The 18,541-nt window shown below is 42.1% G+C and overlaps 3 protein-coding genes across 3 annotated transcripts; 2 read left to right on the forward strand and 1 right to left on the reverse strand.

The window, feature by feature from the left end:
* Positions 1–872: 872 nt before the first annotated feature.
* LOC140926327 (uncharacterized) lies at positions 873–7,208 on the forward strand. Its single transcript, XM_073376081.1, has one exon. It carries the CDS (start codon positions 873–875, stop codon positions 7,206–7,208), a length of 6,336 nt encoding a protein of 2,111 aa, XP_073232182.1.
* A 1,858-nt stretch (positions 7,209–9,066) lies between these two features.
* Positions 9,067–13,445, forward strand: LOC140928899 (arylalkylamine N-acetyltransferase 1-like). The gene is made up of 2 exons (XM_073378702.1): positions 9,067–9,159; positions 12,752–13,445. The coding sequence occupies exons 1-2, from the start codon at positions 9,115–9,117 to the stop codon at positions 13,403–13,405; spliced, it is 699 nt and encodes a 232-aa protein (XP_073234803.1). The 5' UTR covers positions 9,067–9,114; the 3' UTR covers positions 13,406–13,445.
* A 3,852-nt stretch (positions 13,446–17,297) lies between these two features.
* LOC140927131 (histamine H2 receptor-like) lies at positions 17,298–18,406 on the reverse strand. Its single transcript, XM_073376783.1, has one exon. The coding sequence runs from the start codon at positions 18,404–18,406 to the stop codon at positions 17,318–17,320; it is 1,089 nt and encodes a 362-aa protein (XP_073232884.1). The 3' UTR covers positions 17,298–17,317.
* Positions 18,407–18,541: the final 135 nt, after the last annotated feature.

An 18,541-nucleotide genomic window follows, 5' to 3' on the forward strand; every position in this document is an offset into this window, starting at 1 on the left:
AGCTCGGTGAAACAAATGTGAAAATGAATTAATCAGCGTGTCACAAGTATAGAAGTATGTGGCCTCACTCTCCATGAGTTCTCTGTAGCTCAAATGGATAGAGTGCCTGCCCAGTGTTTGGGAGGTCATAGGTTCGAATCCTGTTGGGGAATCTGCACATTTTTTCTTTGTTCCACGCTTGTGACATGCTGATTAATTCATTTTCACAATAAAATGCAACTAGTTAAATTCGCATGCATTGTGCATGTGATGGTGTATTTGGTTGGCCAGAAAAAGTCTTGATGGCCAAGATCTATGTTACGAATGCGTTACTTCGTATTGCGTTACTAACGTGCATGCGCACCAGCTTAGGGGGCGAGGCCCGATGATTGTGTAATCGTTTGTAATCCTGCTTTGTGCTTTATGCCTATATCGTGATCGGTTATATGGACGTTTGTAAGGTCCAATCATTTTAATCGGGAAAAGAGGTATGATTCTTCGTTTAATATATATTTTTTCGCTTTAATTGTTGCATGAATCACGGATAAATCAGTCTTTATTTACCTACCGAACTAGTCGATAATCGTATTTGCTTTGTATCATGTTATCGCCGAGTTATTTAAGACATTGTGTTCAAGTCTCTTAGCTAGACTCTCGATAATTTCATTGTTGTTTCTGTCACAGTTTTTACGTGCCTAAACGATAAATAAATTTGTGAAGTATCACCGATCGCTATCTATGGTTTTGGTCGATACCTTTTAACGCAACGTGATGACCAGTACGCTACAGTAAAAACTCTCCCACTGTGAAAGGACTTTATTATGGAAAACGTGGTTGAATCAACGGAACCGTCACAAGAAGAAAACGTTAGGAAATGTTCACGCGAAAGAAGGATGACAGAAAAAGGATTAGACTATAGAAAACAGCTGCTAGAAAGAGATCGCAATTCAGCTTTGAAAATATGGAAGGATCAGCTCCAGACAGCGAGGTCATTGGCTTCGACCTCGGATGACCTAAGAGTCCTACAACGAGAAGTCTTCAAGCTGGAAACACGAATGGAGGATCTCACTAAAGTGAGTCATAAACTGAACGACCTGCAAGATCCCGAAGAAAGATCTAAGGACATGGAAGATCACGGAATGTGGCTACATGAAAACATGGAAGTTACCAGAAGCCTGAATATCAAGATATGCGAGTTACAATCCGATGTGAACGATAGAGTCTCCCTCTATTCAAAACGTTCTCGCCGAAGTAGGTCGTCGAGTAAATCTAAAAACTCCAGCTTCTCTATTCCAATAAGAGCGCAAATGATGGCAAGAGCTGCCAGACTTGGCGCAGAACTCAGATTCCATGATATCGAAAGAGATGAGGTGGCCGCTTTAAAACGACGAGAAGAAGACATCAAGAAATTGCAAATAATGAGGGAACTAGCAGCCACTAACGCCGAACTTGAAGCAGTAACTAAAATCGAAGAGGAGGAATTCGGTGTTACTATAAATAAGACCGACGATCTTGGACTCCCAGAAGATGATGCCCATAGCCGTATCGAGGAATACCTAAAGTCACAATTGCAGTCCATTACTGACGAATCGTCTCCCGAAGCTACCGCTAAAACAAAGGTCGTATCCACAACGATGTCGGAAGTGGTCGCCAGCTCGTATCAATCTTCCGGGGCAGCCTCTGGATTCCAAAACGCCCCCTCCACTTCAATCTCAAGATCGCACGCCGAAACAAACGTTACATTCGTAAAGAGGTCAGAAGTCACTGCCAGTTCTTGTCAGCCTTCCATTTTAAACCCTGCCGCTCCCGCCTTTACGACAAATTCGACGCCTGTCCAAACGATTACATATCCATTCAGTCCTTCCCAGGCTTCCCCGAACGGTAGAGCTAGTACACCGGAATTGACAGGTGTCGGCGAAGTCATCACGAAATTAGCAGATCTGCTCACTCAGCGACAGGACAAGGACTCACTCCCGCGGCCAGAACCTGAAGTATTCAACGGTGATCTGCTGCGATACCCACTATGGATCAAGTCGTTCGAGACCTTCATTGAGAGAAAAACGAAGGACCCATCCGAAAGACTTTACTACCTCGGCAAGTTTACAGCTGACGAAGCTAAGGAGTCAATCAACGGACTCCTCCCTCTGGACTCTGAGGAGGCCTACGTTGAAGCTAAGAGAATCCTGGCAAGCAGATTTGGAAATCCCTTCCTGGTGTCAAATGCATATCGGAAGAAAATTAACGACTGGCCAAGGATATTGCCGAACGATGGCCCAGGTCTTAGAAGGTTTTCAGATTTTCTCCAACACTGCAACACCGCAATGCATTCAATTAAGTACTTGGGTGTACTCAACGATCCAGAGGAAAATCAAAGGATGCTCAAGAAACTTCCAAGTTATTTAGTCTCTAGATGGAGCCGAATCGTGGATAAATGCATTGGTGAAGAGCAAACGGACAAATTGAACTTAGAAGAAGTACCTTGTCACGCAAGAGAAGCTACATATCCTTCCTTTGCGGAGTTTTGCCAGTTCCTGGCGACGGAAGCGAGAATTGCATGCAATCCTGTCACCTCTCTACGAGCAATTAAAGACGAAGATTTGAAAGGGAAAACGCATAGCGGATTACGAAGGAGCAAGGGTCCTGGACTCAGCAGTCTAGCAACAGGCGTAAACGAAGCTGAGGGAGGAAGCGAGAAAAGCAAAGAAGAGAAAAGGAACCGACAGACGCTCTGCCTCTACTGTAAAGCCTCTCATGATCTTGAAAATTGCGACAAATTTCTGCGCTTGCCACTGAATGAGAGAAGAGACTTCATCCTGGCCAAGCGCCTATGCTGGGGGTGTCTAAAGTGGGGACACGTAAACAAAGATTGCCGTAGGAAGAAAGCCTGCAAGACATGTAACGGACCACACCCTTCTGCCTTACATGATGAAACATGGAAGACACCAACAAAGGAAGAAGCCCCTAACGTGAAACAAGACAGGAGCAACTTAAACAAGGACGCATCCGTCTCCAATCGAATTGAAGTCTGTCCTATGAAGGGTTTCGACCACTGTACATCCCATTCGTTGATCGTTCCGGTCTGGCTTCATCATCAAAATAACCCTGAGAACAAGATCAAAGTGTACGCACTCCTGGACGAGCAGTCAGATGCATGTTTCATCAGGAAATCTACTCTCGATACGCTTGGCGTTGACGGTCCAGAAATTCACTTGGAACTTTCAACCGTTCTTGCTCAGAAGACCATAACTAGCAAGAAGATAACCGGCCTCTCAGTCCGTGGCATCAATGAAACGATAGATATTCCTCTCCCTAGAACGTATACAAGAAACGTCATTCCTGCTAGAAGCAGCCAAATACCGATTCCCGAGACCGCCAGGAAATGGCCCCACCTAAAGGAAATTGCAAGTCACCTGATGCCACTTGATAACGACATCGAAGTTGGTCTCCTCATAGGAGCTAACTGCGCCCGAGCAATCAAACCGCACAAAGTGATCCTCGGAAATGATGACGACCCGTACGCCAAGAAAACCGCTCTTGGGTGGGGAATTATCGGCGTGGTCGAACGAACGAGCCAAGACGACAGCACCATTGATGTTGCCGGTGACATACTCTGCAACCGAATAGTTGCTCACGAAGTCAAAACTACATCAGAAAGAAGAACATGTCACTTTGCCGTGAAGACCCATGTTAAAGAAATCATTAGCCCGCTTCAAGTAGAGAGAATGTTCACGTTGGACTTTAACGACAAAGGAACAGAAGAAAAGTCACTCTCATTCGAAGACAGAAGATTCCTTAAGGCGGCAAAGGAAGGCATTCACCAACGAGAAGATGGGCATTATGAAATGCCTCTCCCTTTAAGGAACGAAAACGTCGAACTGCCGAACAACAAGGACCTAGCACTGAGCAGATTAATGAAGCTGAAGCAGAAGTTGCAGAGCGACACACAATACCGAGAGGATTACGTTGGCTTTATGCAAGAGACCATAGAGAACGGCTACGCAGAGAGAGTTCCCAGCACAGAGGTATCAAGAAAAGATAAACGCGTCTGGTACATTCCTCATCACGGAGTGTACCATAAGAAAAAACCAGGCAAAATAAGAGTGGTGTTCGATTGTAGCGCCCTATGCCATGGCCAGTCTCTCAACCAACAGCTTCTACAGGGCCCAGACCTCACCAATAACCTTACTGGAGTATTGTGTCGTTTCCGAAAAGAACGAGTGGCTTTCATGTGTGATATCCAGGGAATGTTTCATCAAGTCAAGTCAAGTCAAGTCAAGCATCGGGACTACCTCAGATTCCTGTGGTGGGAGGATGGAAACGTCGAGAGCGATCCAGTCGAGTTCCGCATGACTGTTCATCTTTTTGGCGCAACTTCTTCCCCTAGATGTGCCAACTTTGCCCTAAAGACCACTGCTGACCATTTTGAAGATGTTTGCGGCAAAGAAGCAGCAGAGTTCGTAAGGAAAGATTTTTACGTCGACGACGGCCTAAAGTCGGTGGCAACGAACGAACAAGCAATAAACCTCATCAAGAATACCAAGTCTTTATGCCAGAGAGGAGGATTCCGACTACACAAATTTACCTCAAATAGTCAGGTAGTCATCAGCTCCATACCCCCTGAAGACCGAGCCACCAAAACGAAGCATCCCAGCCTCCTCAACGACACCGCAATCGAACGCGCACTGGGAGTGCATTGGTGTATAGAGTCTGATACACTTCAATTCAGAATCGAACTGAAGGACAAACCGTTCTCAAGAAGGGGTATCCTGTCCACCGTTAGCTCTGTTTATGATCCCCTGGGCCTGGTAGCACCCTTCATTTTATTAGGCAAGAGAATCCTTCAGGAATTGTGTCGCAAAGGTGTTGATTGGGACGACGATATTCCAGACAACATTAGAGCGAGATGGGAGAAATGGAGAGCCGAACTCCCCTTACTGGAAAGGTTGAAGGTCCCGAGATGCTATAAAACGGAAGACTTCGGAGAAGTTCAGACAGTTGAGCTGCATCATTTTTCCGATGCCAGCCAGAACGGCTACGGACAGTGTTCGTATCTTCGCTTGATGGACGACGCGGAAAGTATCCACTGCTCCCTCGTTATAGCAAAGTCTCGCGTAACGCCATTGAAGCCTGTTACAGTGCCCAGGCTTGAGCTCACTGCTGCTCTGGTTGCTTCCAAAATGGGTGGTGTCTTACTGAAGGAACTTGAGTTTGACCAAATAAAGGAAACCTACTGGACAGACAGCAAAACTGTGCTAGGATACATAAACAACGATGCTAGAAGATTTCACGTTTTTGTTAGCAATCGTGTCCAGGAGATACGTGAACGAACGTCACCAGGACAGTGGCATTATGTAGGGACCAAGGAAAACCCAGCCGACATCGCTTCCCGTGGTTCCGAGGCACAAGAACTGATCGATACCCGTCTGTGGTGGAATGGACCGGACTTCCTCTGGAAACCCTCAAGAGTTTGGAACCAGACTGAAATTAGCCCTTCTATTCATCCCGACGATCCCGAAGTTAAAAGGGCTTCCGTTCTGACGACTAAAGTCCAAAATCCCCCGTCCCTTTTAGAACGCCTTGAATACTTTTCCTGCTGGCACCGAGCCAAGAAAGCCGTAGCTGTTTGTCTTCGCATTCAAGAGAAGTTTCGAAGTCGATCTCCTGGCGTCAACGACACCACTGCACGATATCCAACTGGTTCTCAGAAAACCAAGTATATTCCAGTTAATGTTCAAGAGTTACAGAGGGCTGAAAACGAAATAATCAAGAACGTACAAAGAGAAGCATTTAGCGACGAATTACGTATTCTCAAGGAAGCCAGTACCAGAGAACGAGCAACTGACCGAATCACCTCTACCGCTCCAGGAAGGAGGGAAATGAAGAAGACAAGCTCTCTTTACAAGCTTGATCCATTCCTTGACGATAACGGAGTACTCAGAGTTGGTGGACGAGTTAGACTTGCAACTGGCCTTACCTTCGATGCCAAACATCCCATCATCCTTCCGAAAAAGGGGCATGTAACCGAGTTGATTGTCTGTCATCACCATCATTCAGTCGAACACCAAGGTCATGGAATCACCCATAACGAGATCAGATCGACTGGTTATTGGATAATCGGTGGTGGCTCAGCCGTGTCCAGTCACATTTCAAGATGCGTCAAATGCCGAAAACTGAGAGCAGCTCCTCAAGAACAGAAAATGGCCGACCTGCCAGGGGATCGTCTCGAGCCTTCTCCCCCGTTTACGTTCTCAGCAGTTGATTATTTTGGACCCTGGTTCGTGAAGGAAGGTCGGAAGCAGCTAAAAAGATATGGAGTACTGTTTACATGCCTATGCTCCCGAGCGATCCACCTTGAAGTTTCGAACACCCTTAGCACAGATTCCTTTATAAACGCTTATCGTCGCTTCATCGGTCGCCGTGGACCAGTGCGCCAGCTTCGATCCGATCAAGGCACCAACTTTGTTGGAGCGATGAACGAACTGCAACAAGCCCTTTCCGAATTAAATCACGAGCAGATAAGAGAAGAGTTGCTGAAAAGTAGCTGCGATTGGGTGAAGTTTAAGATGAACGTTCCACACGCAAGCCACATGGGAGGAGTTTGGGAACGTCAGATACGGACGGTGCGAAGTGTCCTAGCCTCGTTATTAGAACGTCACGGAAGCCAGCTAGATGACGAATCACTGAGAACGTTCATGGTTGAAGCCGAAGCGATCGTTAATTGTCGGCCTTTAACAGTTGACAGCATCAGTTCCTCGCAGTTTTCCGAGCCGCTGACGCCCAACCACTTACTCACCATGAAGTCGAAGGTTGTCTTACCTCCTCCGGGTGATTTCCAACGCGTTGATCTATACCTAAGCAAGCGATGGCGTCGTGTCCAATACCTAGTAAACGAATTCCGGTGCAAATGGAAAAGAGAATTTCTGCAGTCCTTGCAGTCAAGACAGAAATGGATTTCAGTGAAGCGAAATCTGCAAGTGGATGATGTCGTGATCGTAAAGGACGACAGTTTGCCAAGAAACCGCTGGAAGCTAGCTCGTGTCAGCGAGACTTATCCCGACAACGACGGTCTGGTCAGGAAAGTAAGAATCGTGGTTGCCACAGACGCCCTTGACGACCTTGGCAGGCCCACAAAGGCAGCTGTGTACCTTGAACGACCTGTCCAAAAACTGGTTCTATTGCTCCCTACAGATCAAGTTGCAGACCGGGGAATCCCCTCCGAGGAGCCATAGCAGTACCAAGTATAATGTTGACCTGATATCAGTCAGAATCCCAAGAAGAGACAATGAACCATGATCGAATGACTTTTATTAAGTTTTGTTTCGTTTGTTAAGTAAATTGTTGCTACAATTTAGGGGAGCCATGTTACGAATGCGTTACTTCGTATTGCGTTACTAACGTGCATGCGCACCAGCTTAGGGGGCGAGGCCCGATGATTGTGTAATCGTTTGTAATCCTGCTTTGTGCTTTATGCCTATATCGTGATCGGTTCTATGAACGTTTGTAAGGTCCAATCATTTTAATCGGGAAAAGAGGTATGATTCTTCGTTTAATATATATTTTTTCGCTTTAATTGTTGCATGAATCACGGATAAATCAGTCTTTATTTACCTACCGAACTAGTCGATAATCGTATTTGCTTTGTATCATGTTATCGCCGAGTTATTTAAGACATTGTGTTCAAGTCTCTTAGCTAGACTCTCGATAATTTCATTGTTGTTTCTGTTACAGTTTTTACGTGCCTAAACGATAAATAAATTTGTGAAGTATCACCGATCGCTATCTATGGTTTTGGTCGATACCTTTTAACGCAACGTGATGACCAGTACGCTACAATCTACGTGGCCTGCTTTGGCTTTAAAAATAAGGACTATGTCTTTCAAATCCCTTCTATACTCCAGTGGCAATAGGTTAACTTTGAATTTAATTGTCTTTCAGATAATTCAAAATAAACTTTGTAGCTCTGTGCTGGACATTTTCTAGCAGAAGTTTTTGCTTACATGTGTAAGGGGACCAAAGTTCACTAGTCAATTTAACTAAGTGTACGTTTGAGGCCTGACCAGCCGCTTTTCATTTTTCTTGAAATTAAATACTTGTCGTTTGACTTGGGGGTTTCTTGTGATTCAAAGGTCAATGCAAAATTTATTGAGTTCGAGGTCTGAGTCCAAAATATCGTAAAATCGTTTGATGTCAACAATCTTATTGGAAATGTTTTGAGCACCAAATGCAATAAATTCTCCTGTTGCATTGGAAAATCAACGACTTGCCAGACAAAGTGATCCTTGATTGACTTAAATTGGTGATCAGGTTCTATATGTCACTATTGGTGGAAGAGGTCTGGTCAGTAAACCGGAAACCTTAATTGATCTTGTGCACTTCTGTGTTTTTAGTTTTTATGTGTCTGAGACATCTTTATTCATAACATCTTAAACCTGAATGGTATCATGGCACTTAGCATATAATGAATGTTGCCAGAGCAATTTTTTTATTCAACTCATGAATTATAATTAATGATTAATTTATAATCATTATTAATTATTAATGCTGAGATTTTACTGCAAAATTTGGGAGTAATTTGTCACCCATGATATAAAAATATTATAATAATGTTATCATTAGTTAGTCAGTATAGGGTCAACCTTGTAATTCTCTCCTACCCATTAGGGATGAGTAGGAGAGAACCCTGGGAATGAGGTTGGTATAGGGTTTTATCATTGTACCAACAAAAGTTACTTTTTTATTGACCAGTCAAAATTACAACCACTTGCTGATTAGCCATGTCATGTGAAACTATATATAATAGTGGCAAAATTGATAAAACCCTACTTCAACATTATGCGAACCATGATAATATACATACAGTAGAACCTCTATAACTCAAACTCAGATAACTTTGAATTCCATAGTGACTCGAACTAAATTTCCTTTCCCTTGAGCAAGATTTCACTGAAAATTACCCCAATAGCTTGAATTCCCCACTAACTCGACCTGTTTTTTGTTTCCCTTCAGAGTTCAATTTACCGGGGTTCTAATGTGCTTCATTTTTGTTCTTTTTTATTTACATTTATAGGCACACTGTTAGGCATAACAAAAGAGGAAAAATGCAAGAACACCAGACATAATCAATTTGTCAGCATTATGAGTGCAGTAATGGAAAGTTTAACATTGGAAAAGGCCATACAGGTAAAATTAAAATGTTAACCATGTCATTCTCGCAGTGTACCATCATTTAACTGCAAATTGCAGTAACAGAAAAATTGCCTCATTCTTTGCTTAGGCAGGTTCACATGAGCAACACAAATGCAAGCACAAGTACTGCTGTGCAACAGATTTTCACACTTCCACCACAACAGTGAGATACAGCACACTGCATTTTAAGTATCATCCCATTATGGTGGACAAACATTTATCACCTTGCATCTGACCCCAGGGGGATGAACTCAAGAGAAACTTGGGTAGAGGCCTGCCACCCAGGCCTTCAAACCCTGAATTTGTTTAAGACTACCTTGTCTAAGACAAGAGACCCTAGTCCCTGACCCTTGACCCTGATTCATTTACTTTTGCATACAAAATAGATTTATTTTTTAGAGGAAAACCTTGGAATTATGGTTTAAAGATATGTTGGTACCACATATGTAGATTGCTTATTGCCAACTTTCACACTCTTTGAAAGGCTTCTATTCCCAAAAGACACCCTGTTCAAGACACTAAAATTAATAGTGAAATTCAGTATACCCCGTTAATTCTGGAGACCCTAAAAACCATACCCTGTTCAGCTGCACATACCTGTTTAGTCCAAATAAGGGAGTGCCCCCCTCCCGCCGGGCATTTGACTGGCTTGTTTCACATATGGTTAATATGTTAATGTGAGCAAAAACACAAGCATTAGCACTTGCACTAGCATTGCATTTAGGTATTGATATCACTTTTATGTTTTCTTGTGTTTCCATTAATATTTGCACCTGCATTTTGATCTGTGTCACTAGTATGAACTGAGCTGTAAATCCATTTTAGTCAAGTCCAGCTTTTAGCCCTCCAATTCCTACTAGTACTATGTAACAGCTGATAAATAGTAGATGCCAAAGAAGGTAATTTAGGAATGTTTGGGTAGAACATTCTCCCGGAAAATGATAAAAATGTTCATGTTCCCTATTCTAGACTCAAACTCGCTGATTTCTATTCTCTATCCCAGACTAAATTACTTGAAACCCATACCCTTTACGGTGGCACATGCCAATATTGTACCCCATACATGGTAGAATTCCCCCAGGCTTTTTTGTAGGCTCCATTACCAGCCACTGTTCGGGAAAATGAGCCCACACTCGTCCTTCCTCTTCAGGAAGGATCAAAGACCGCACCCGGGAGACGGCGGAAATTAAGCCTAGTTTTTTTGCTACCTTTAAAAACGACCTTCAGGTGCTGATATTCAAAATGGAGCTTTACTGGAACTCCCCTGTCATTGAAGAGAAATCAACCTGATGATTACATGTAGATGTAGATATTTTGTTGCAACTTGCAGAAATAAGTAAGTCCTACTTCAAAGAATACTCAGAAATTTGAGGCCTACCGGCACCAAAGAAAATAACTATTCACTTTATTAACTGAATGACTACATGTATATTACACGTATCTTGAGAGAGTGCCCCATCCAGAAAAGCACCATGCCCTAGGGGGACTCCCATATAAAAGTGACAGGGATGCTCGTTGTCTCCCTTAGGGGTATTAAAAATTGAAGATTTTATTCTCACCAAGGGTGTTTGGGACAGGAAGTCACTATATTTGCCCTTTCAGGTATCGCTTAGGGCTATGCATGAAGAGATTTACATAAATGCCATAAATGTGTGTAGTTTCCTTTAGAGGTCAGTTTAAGCTTGAGCCACACCCACATTGGTCTCCCTTAGGAGTTTAATTTTAGTTTTCTAACAAGCATCCCCTAGGCGCCACACCCCTCGCAAGGCCGCAGCTTTCCTTAATTTTTATAGTCTACTTTTACCGTTGTTAATGGTGATTTTTGCTAACATATAGACTTTAAAAACTAACTTTTATCACCTTCCTCCTTTTCTATTTTTGTCATTATTTTTAAAAAAAAAAGGTGAAAGATAACGTAGTACTGATAGAGCGATTTTCGTATGACCTTGAAAATGGTCTCGGTAAGTGTTCGTTATTTGTTTTATCAGCCAATGGATGAAAAGATCAAAACATGGACTCCTCGTTTTCCCGCCAAAGAAAACTGTAATGTGGAGAAGGCATTGTTCGATTGGCCAATTGTGTCGCAGAATGACGTCAAAGCGAAGTATCGGTTAATTTCACCCGAGCGTTCGCTTAACCAACCAAAAGCCACATGCGTTTGTATCCATTCGATAAACCAATCAAATTGCTCTATTTCCGTTCGTTTGTTGTTTCTGTTTTGTTCGCGCGTTTTCATTTCAAGGTCATACGAAAATCGCTCTATTCGCAAAATGGTTGCCTGCGCGCAGACGTCTCCTATTTCCTTTGTTGCACGCGGAAAAGGGACGTCTGCGTAACGCCGTCGCTAATCGTGTTCCAGCATCCCGCTGGCAGGGTATTCTATTTCGCATAAATTGTGAAATAATATCCGGTTAAAAATAAGAGTTGACAGGCCAAACACAACATCATAAGCCCGTGATAATGCGAAACGTGACCTTGAGAGTCTGCTTGAACAGAGGTTTTTCTTCTTTTCTCTCTTTCGCGAAGGTTACTAGCACCACACAGTGCATGTAGCATTCTCAACTTTGACTGAGTAAATCTCGTTTTTGCCGCACTAAGTCTTACATTTAGAGGTCATGAAGCAGGTTTGTTACATGCACACTGAGTAGTCATTTCCTGTGGTTTATGCTTCTGTGGGTGTTCCTGATAGGATTTGATTTCAGATGTAGTTGTAAAGTGTTTAAATTTTCTTTGACCTCTGTTTGTTACGGCCAAATAAAGATTTTAGTTTCTTTGGCTGGCTTTCTCCGAAATGGCTGCCTTGTGCGAAGTCCACGCCGCTTTTGTAGTTTTCTCAGACACTGTGTGATGTTTCATGCACAGTAAATTGTAAAGAAATAATTTCCTTGTACACGTTAAATTTTCCGTGGCCTCGCACAAGATTTCTTCAAACGGTCTGCCCACAATGGCACATGTTTTGATTTGTTTTGGCTGGAAACCCCGATTACATAAATCACCGCATACATTATCAGACCAGATTCGATAACAACCAATCAGCGTTATGTCAAACAATGCGCACTGTGTGTCAGCCTATCACAGCATGTTCCCAAGATCTTGGGAACCCAGCGAGACGCTGGAACACGATTAGCGACGGCGTTATGCAGACGTCTCTTTTCCGCGTGCAACAAAGGAAATAGGAGACGTCTGCACGCAGGCAACAAAATGGAAGTTTTGAAAAAGTATCACACAGACAAGTCGAAATAAATCATTTTCGTGATTTCTTCAGGGTAGTCTTTTGATATACAGTAAGTGGTAGAAACTACTTCATTTATAATAGACTTTATTGATTCCATAAAAAATAAAGATAGATTTGTTCTCACCAACAATGGCTGGTTTACTGATAGCCTGTTAGCAGAACGGTGTTCAGATGGTGGGGAACGAGTGAAATTGTACGCGGGGAAGACGAGGAGAAAAAATGAGGGGAGACTGGGGCGACGGTCCCCTCGTGTTTTTTTTCCCTCGTCAATTTTTTGCCCGCGCTCTACTACCTGGATGCCTGGAATAGGCTAGTTTACTGACTGATCTTTACATTTTGTTGGCTTATAAGGCCTTAGAAGGAGTGAAGGATGAATATGAGATGGACAATGGAACACTTGCTATCATCACTCCGGATCAGTACGATGAGGCTTGCAATATCATGGCTAACTACTTTCTCCCAGACAACCCTCTTTGTAAATCATTTGGAGCTACTTGGAATGAGCTTTTAAATGAAGTAACACTGGCACACCTCAAGATGAATCTTTCCGTCTGTATGATGACAAGAGATACTAAAGAAATTATGGGTGTACAAATCACTGGTGTGAAGAAAAAGTCAGACCCACCGGAAAATTTTTGCCCAGAAGAAGAACCACTAAAGGCTCTATCCACATTAACAACTCTACAAGAGAAGGAAGTGAACGTTTTCGAGCGATACGAAGTTGATGAAGTGGTAGATTTTGTCGCATTAGCAGTTAAGGAAAAATACCGGCGTATGGGTGTGGCTGGTCGCCTTTTTGCAGCCAGTGTAGCGATGTGTCGGGAACTCGGGTTCAAGGCAATCAAAGGTGGAGGGACATCAAGTTATTCACACAAATTGTATGATAAGCAGGGGTTTGAAGCTCTATCGACACTCGCGTTAGACACTTATTATCACAACGGACAACCAGTCAGTGAGGGCACAGGTGGGCATACCACGAGAAAGATTTACGGCCTAAAAATTTGATATCGGGTTCAATTTATAGAGTGGTTTTCGTTTGAGTGTCGTAAAACCAAAACCAAAGTAATTACTCTGGCCAATCACATAGGACACAGACAATACATTGAACCAATCAAAACTCGAAGTAATTACATGTGGCTGACGCAAAGCGCGGGAAAATGCATGCGAGCGCGTCACAATTGGCTTTGGTTTTACTTCTGATTGGATGAAAAGGTGGCGCGAATCTTTTAAGCCAATCGCATCGTGTAGAAAGTGCAAAACCAATTACTTTTCGACACTTAAATGAAAACCGCTCTATTGAAATTAACGTAGTGGAGTACAATTTGGTCTGAAGTCATAAGCGCGATTGAAATGAGGAGTATGATTTCAGACGAAAATTGTACCACAGGAAGTGATTACCACTTTATTACAGCCATTTTGAAATCGCAAAATTAAGTCAGTAGCAATATTTTATCAATGCAGTAGCCGGTTTGTTGAAAGGAGGAATCTGGAACGCTTTTACATCTCCTTTTATATGCAAAACAGAAATGATGCGATTGAGAACAGGTGTGATTTAGAGAAAAGTGGTGTGATTTGTGAATAAATGACACCGCTGAGAGTCAATCAGATTACAAGTATCACCAGTGATTTCAAAACGGATCTAAGTAAAGCAGTTAAAAGAGTTGATAGCCAGCGTGAAGACGTCTCAGATTTCCCGTGTTGCAGACCTTTACCACATGCAACAAAACTAAAAGAAAAGAGGCGACGTCTGCAAGCAGGTTAAAGTTTTACAATCATTGTTATCATCATCATCATCATCATCATCATCATCATTATTATTATTATTACTATTATTACTATTATTATTACTATTAGTATAGTGGGTGGGAGAAGCGGGATGGGTAATTGAGGGCCGACCTGTCAGAACCCCTCCATCAGGCCTCTAAATTCTGTGATTATTGAGGAGAATCTAATAGGGTAAGTCAAACTCACTCACCTTTTTGGTGTCAATATTGACCACTACAGAAAATACCATAATGTTCTTTGTTTGTCACCCCAAAATTTTGCATAAGCATTGTTTTCAGTTTCTCTTCGGGCCATTTTAACTCCTAGGAGAAACTGAAGACAATGTTTATGCGAAATTTTGGGGTGACAAACAAAGAGCATTATGGTATGTAATGGTATTTTCCGTAGTGGTCAAGAAATTGATAACCTTCTTTCCCAATCAAAGCCTGTGATTTAATTTATGGCATTTTAGCGAATTGTTAACATACCTTTGTTTAGTAGTTACCTGTAGTATGTTAATTCAAGTTTGCAGCGGTTTGTAAACTGACCAGACGTTACAATAAAATAAAGCTGAAGTTGAAGTTGAGCGCCTTACAGACAACCTATCATACGCGACCATTATGATAGTTTAAAAACAGCAAAATGTTCCCAGTCGAAGCCCCTATAATTATTTCCTCTCGTAAGCGAGCTTGACCACCTTTTAGGCGGACGCTTTTTATAATTTTCAGTTGTTCCTAACCTCGTCTAAACGACCACTTGACACGTGGTCTGATCCGGTTTAGTTCGCTGATCAGAGTATACGAAGAATTTTCAGTGACCAACGTGAAATCGCACATCTCATTAATGGTCTTTCATAGAAATTGCCTCCACATCCTTAACCTGTTTCCACAAAGTAGATGTATAGGCTCTTTGCATGACTTGATCACGTGACCAACATTCGGTGAACACGAAAACAGTTCACTTTTGAAAAATTTTGCTAGCTCAGGCTGAAAGTGCATATTAAAATTAAGTAACCTGAAAATTTTAAGCCGTGTATCTCAAAAGTAGCGATTGTAACGGCCGCCGAAAGTTAGAAGCATTTGTATGAGAAAAACAACTTTTGCCACCTAGTCACGTTTGGATGGTTTTCCATACAAATCCTGTAAATTCTAAAATTTTTAAATTGTCGTTTAATCTTTCCTTTAAGCATTTGCGGGTTTAAATTACCTTTATGAATTGAAAGGAGTTTTGAGCCCTGTAATGCTTCATGACAGTTTTGAAAATTTCGAAATTACAAGGATGGAAAACCATGCAAGCATGACTGGATGGCAAAAGTTGTTTTCAACATGGCAAATGGCAAAAGTGCATTTTGGGTGATCGCAATCCTCGGAGACCCAGGGACAGTCAGTCTCGGATCGGGTTGAGAGAAAAGGCGGGACGTACTTGACAACTTTCGTCCCGACTGACTGCCCCTGGGTCTCCGAGGATGGGAGAACGCTTTCGGGCGTATCCTCTGTTTGTGCTTCTTGCTGAATTTTGGCAATTTTCATCAGCTATGACTTTCGTGTATACCATTATTATATCACTTTTAGACTGTTTTCCTATCGCGTTCATGTGTGACCGACGCTGCTTATTGCGGGCGGAAAAACCCAAAGTTTAAATTAATAATGTTCACTCAGGATATCCTCCTCTGGTGTTAAATTTGAACCTCGTCTGTCAAACGTTCAGGGCATACTCGTAGGTATCGTAGGGAAAGTTTTTCAAATTCACAATTCGAAAGGATATTAACCCTTCGTTGAGCTGAGTCAAGTTAATTCTCTTTATTAGAGAGAATGATGATGTTAACGCCAAACGGAAAACTTCAATTTGTACCCTGACGTTATCAACAAACGTTCCCTTTTGCTCCTACAAAAAAATTGGATAGTTTCACGCCAGTTCATGCATAAGAATTATTTTGGACAGATATATCTCCCTGTTTCCTATTGTGAGAAATTTTCAACTTAGTTTTGACGTTCGACCGTTTGCGTTAACGTGAGTCCAAATGTATTGCTGGTCGGCGAGAGGGGAAGAAGAAGCGAATCCTGGGCTCTGATTGGCTACCGGGCCCGAGCGAGTAAGACCTCTCTTGCTCCCTCCATTTCCTTTAAAAAATCGGTTATTAGGTCATACAATAAATCCTTTATCATTGACGAAACTTGTTCCGTCAAGATGGCTTGAAAGTAGCTAGCCTCCTTCTTTTGTTCACTCAAGCAATTCAATCACCCGTTAGCAAGTATGATTGTAATCTCACACACCTGTTTAAGCATTCGTAAACAATGTTTAATCGTTCCATAATTCTTGGGTAAGTACAAAAGTCCTTGGAAATCTTTGCACGACCTCGGTAACCTTCGCTAATATTTAGATTTATTTATCACATTTGAAAGTATAACTGAAACGATTTTCCGATTCAACACGGACTCGACAACTTCTTAGCCTGCATACTTTCATCAATGTTATTTACTATGTATTTTAATTTCTATATTAAAATTAATTAGTTTTGCGGGTTTTCCCCTTGTGAATGCTCCATACTGTTTTTCGTTTCTTAATTATGAGGTTTTAAGAAGTCTCCAAAGTATGCATTCTGGCCCCGTGAAAGACTCGTTTGAGCCGGAATTTAAAGAAGTTTCGTGATTGCTCTGCCGTCATATATTTTACCGCATTCTTTTTCACTTGCAAGTTTCAAAAATCTGCTGGCAAAGAATTCAAAACTTTTTTTCAATAACGCTCCCTTTCCCGGCACCAAAGGAAAAGCTAAACTACCATTACTTATATGTAAGCTGCATGACCTTATTTGTGTAGAGGTTGACTTTATTGAACAATTCCTCAATCCATTTTTTTAATAATTTAATACCGGTGTATATCTCAATCATGCGGTTCATGTGCATAGAAAAACTTGCAGAATATTTGACCTTAAACTGACTTTCCAAACAGTCTCACCGGCGAAACAGCACCCTTACGAGTGTGTAATTTGATATCTATATAAGATGAATTGAGGATCGTCTGGTGTAAATAAAACAAAAGTGCCTCCAAAGAAATTAAAACTGGAAAATTTTTTGTATATTCCCCTTTATCTTCTTGTTATCTTTCCTTTTTTGGTCTTACTGAAGCGGCGGAATGAGATTACAATATACCTCGTCAAGGATCCTTTTCCATAAAATTGAATGACCCACTGCTACTATTAAAACCAGGATTATCCGAGACAAGTGACGGTTGAATAGTCTGAAGTTCGATGGACGGTGGCCTTTTAGAAAAAATAAAACTTTTTTCAGGTTGAATTGAAGTAACCTTTGGGAAGTTGATAATTTTCCGTATCGCCATTCTTATCTCCATCATGCGCCAACAATAAATCAGTGGATTGAGCGCAGAGTTGATAAAAATCGATGTAACTGTGTAGAGATAGGCGGCTTTTGTTAGAAGAGTTTCACCTTTGGCAACTTCCACCAGCATCACTACAAGGAAAGGAAAATAACAAAGAAGAAAAAATCCTAGAATATACAACATGGTTATTGTTGACCGCTTGTATCGTACCATATCGATAGTCTTGCTGTTGTCGCCGGGCGTTTGCGTGAAACACTGTTGCCTAATTTGCATCTGATGTCTCCTGACAAGTTTGTAAATCATGGTGTATGCCATAAACATTATCACCGATGTTATAACCAGGAAATTCACGGCAATAATTCTTAGTACTTTTCTGCTCACCACAAAGAATCTCAACACCGTTATTATTATCCAGATTAACCAGAAACTCAGAGCTACTTTGGCAATTCCCCGCCTTGTGACTACTTCATTATAGCGCAAGTGAAGATGTACGGCAAGGAATCTCTCGCAGCTGATTGCTGTAATAGTAAACAGCGAAACACCAGCAAGAAGCCAGCCGAAGCTTTCAGACACTAATCCCGCAACGCAGTGTACACTGACATTACCGGCAATTTGCGAGATGCGCCAGGCAGAAAACGCAGGCTGAGCCAATGAGCCGACTGCAAGATCTGAGGCGGCTAACGAGAGTAGAAGAGCGTTGGAGGCTGTTTGAAGCGACGGTGTTTTCCACACCGCTAAAATAACCAGTACATTTCCACAGATGCCAGGTAAAATGAACAGACAGTTTAGAACTGAACAAATAAGATTGTGAATGTACAAGTATTCAGGATCCTCCACCGAATCAGCCATAAAACGACAAGAATTCGCAAACGCTTCTACCTCCATGCGCGGGTTTTCTGTAGCCATGACACACTCGTCCCAGCTGAAGATTATACAATTTTGATGATGGCCTTGGAAAATGTCCAAATGGAAATCAGATAGTTTAAGTGTGAGTTAGAAAGTCTTCTGTCATGTCGGTCGCTTAGACGTCGATTTCAACTG

Source organism: Porites lutea, chromosome 2 (genome assembly GCF_958299795.1).
Source record: "Porites lutea chromosome 2, jaPorLute2.1, whole genome shotgun sequence".
NCBI classification, from domain to species: domain Eukaryota; kingdom Metazoa; phylum Cnidaria; class Anthozoa; order Scleractinia; family Poritidae; genus Porites; species Porites lutea.

Bases quoted from the DNA above. Each gene is read 5' to 3' on its own strand.
- LOC140927131 (XM_073376783.1), bottom strand. From the start codon at position 18,406: ATGGCTACAGAAAACCCGCGCATGGAGGTAGAAGCGTTTGCGAATTCT.
- LOC140926327 (XM_073376081.1), top strand. From the start codon at position 873: ATGACAGAAAAAGGATTAGACTATAGAAAACAGCTGCTAGAAAGAGAT.
- LOC140928899 (XM_073378702.1), top strand. From the start codon at position 9,115: ATGAGTGCAGTAATGGAAAGTTTAACATTGGAAAAGGCCATACAG. The intron at 9,160-12,751 runs GTAAAATTAAAA...TTGGCTTATAAG, and splicing joins CATTGGAAAAGGCCATACAG to GCCTTAGAAGGAGTGAAGGA.